General features: G+C 48.3%; 1 protein-coding gene across 2 annotated transcripts; it reads right to left on the bottom strand.

The window, feature by feature from the left end:
- Nucleotides 1-246: 246 nt before the first annotated feature.
- On the bottom strand, nt 247-1,656 carry LOC129680288 (immunoglobulin-binding protein 1b-like). 2 transcript variants are annotated; one of them, XM_055611905.1, is made up of 2 exons: nt 1,040-1,656; nt 247-781 (listed from the first exon to the last, which is right to left on the bottom strand). In XM_055611905.1, the coding sequence occupies exons 1-2, from the start codon at nt 1,525-1,527 to the stop codon at nt 496-498; spliced, it is 774 nt and encodes a 257-aa protein (XP_055467880.1). In that variant the 5' UTR covers nt 1,528-1,656; the 3' UTR covers nt 247-495. The 2 variants fall into 2 exon arrangements, with proteins under 2 accessions (XP_055467880.1, XP_055467872.1); XM_055611897.1 differs by having other exon boundaries at nt 247-1,656.
- Between the last annotated feature and the right edge of the window lie 650 nt (nt 1,657-2,306).

Below are 2,306 nucleotides of genomic sequence, written 5' to 3'. Positions count from 1 at the left end.
CCTTCCTGTGGGTTTTCTCAATTTGTTGTTCTAAAACAGCTGCATTCAGATATGATCCAATCTTACATAAACTATGTATTTTCCAAAATACACATATTTATAGTGGTTTATGTAAGGCCCAAATATTAACAATAATTAAAAACATATTGTAATGAAACTTACGTGAATGTTCTCTCTGGATATATATTTTTTCCAAGAAACAAGATTTTATTCTTTTAAAGGAGAAATCATACAGTCAGTGATTAAATACAGCCATTTCTCAGCACTCATGCCATCCACTTAAGAAGCTGCAATACACCATGGTGAGAATCATGCCTAAATGAGAGCACCGGACATTGACTGGGGTGCAAATGAAACTTGATAGTGGCGCTTTATTGAATACAAAACAGGATTCAGTATCTTTGCCTTTGCTGCACATGCCTGCAGCAAAGAGAACCGGGTTTTTCCTTGTCTGGGAAGGTGACTGCCCCGTTGACCTTTTACACCAAGGGGAGGCTAGCCCATGTTCTGTCGGTTGCCGTAGCCCCTAGGATGGGTGTCCTTCCAGTCATCCCATTGCTGCCTCCTGTGCAGGGTGTCCTCATCTTCCTCTCCTTCCTTCTGCTCAGGCTCCGGCTCTTCTTTCTGCGATCCTCTGTGGGCCTCAGGTGGTGAGGCCTCCTTTTCTGTTTCCTGACCTGAGGATAAGACCTCACATTTCTTGTGCTGTTCGTACCAGTCGTTCACCGTCATGGTTGCCAGACTTGGGTACCCAGCTCCAAAGACTTGTGCTTGGGCAACACTCCGAGTGAGGATGAAAGGTTTAATTGGAGGCCTCTCCTGAGGAGACAAGGAAGCAGATGCCTCAGCGGAGGGGTGTCTTTCCCTCAGGATCTCTATCTCCTGGTTGATGCTCTCGATCTCATCCAAGCTGATGTTAATCCACCTGCGAAGCTGAAGGAGATAATACTCCCTGACATGCTCATCGTCAGCCTGGTGGCTCTCCACTGCTGGTTTCAGAGCAGACAGCCTCTGCTCCACCGCCTTCTTTTGCTTGTACCTCTCGATTTTGACCTGCCTCTGGGATGCCATGGCAACGAGGCTGGGCTCCAGGGAGGAGGAAGCGGCGGCGGGGCTGCCTACTGGCGAGCTGCTTTGGACACAGGGCAGCTGAAACTCGGCCACATGGTAGTTTTGGCTCTGGATTAGGAAGTTCATGAAGTGGTCTCGAGCCTCCTGCAGGTGGTAAAGGCGCTGGCCGGCGCCCACCAGCTTCAGCGTGAGCATGCCCTTCAGGGCCGGGAGCATCAGGTACCTGAGGTCAGCAGAAGCAATCTCCTCCCAGTCTTCGTTGCGGCTGAACAAATCAAGCTGTGATAACATGTTTGAAGCCTTCTCCAGGAGTTCCAAGGCCCTGGTCACCTTGTCCTGGATTAGCTTGGAGCTTGCAGGTTGGGTCGCAGACTCCACCTCCTCCAGAAGTTGTATGCTGGTTTCCAACAGCTCCGGAAGCCTCGGGCCCTGCACCTCCTCCCGGAACGTCGCCATCTTGCCAGAGGGAGGAACCCGGAAGTGTCTGGCGTATGGAGACAAAGCCTCGCTCTGTAGCTCAGGCTGGCCTGACTTTGTATGTAGCTGGGACAGGCCTGGAACTGGCAATCCCCCTGCCTCAGCTTCGTGACGGCTGAGATCACAGGTGGAGCCACTATGCTGGGCTTTGTTCTCCGGAGCTTACATGCACCGTGTTCCCCTCGTGTGATGGTGCGGTGTGACACCAATGCATAAGTGACAAAATGAAATGAGATGAAAGATGTAGGCATGGTAACCATTGCTAGGCTACCGGAGAAGGGCCACTTGAAAATGAGGGCTCTGATTAGTGTCCTCGGTAATGTACTAACTGAAATGGCTGCGAGTAACTGACGTGTGGTGAGCCACTACAGCACGGCAAAAGAGTTCGTGATTCTTCTCAGTTTGGTGCCCAGTCTGAAGCATGGAGACTTGAAGGAATTTACCATTTTTTTTTTTTCTATCATTGATGTCAACTGAATCTGCAGGGTGTCTGTGTGTGGCAGGCAATATTAATATAGGTCTAATATAACGTTAAAATACACTGTTTTCTCTACAATGTACTGGCACATCTTTCTCTAAATCTGTTACTTTATTTTTACAAAAGTCATAGTTTTAAGTACTTTCTTTTTCTTTTTAAGATTTATTCATTTTTATTTTATGTGTATGTGTGAATATATGGATGGATGGATGGATGGATGGATGGATGGATGGATGGATGGGTAGCATAAGCCAGAGGGCGAGGTAGATACCCTGAAACT

This window comes from Psammomys obesus, unplaced genomic scaffold, assembly GCF_907164565.1.
Source record: "Psammomys obesus unplaced genomic scaffold, mPsaObe1.curated_primary_1811, whole genome shotgun sequence".
Taxonomy (NCBI): Eukaryota; Metazoa; Chordata; class Mammalia; order Rodentia; family Muridae; genus Psammomys; species Psammomys obesus.
Note: the sequence above shows the minus strand (reverse complement) of the source record. Positions and strands in the feature narration are given on the sequence as shown.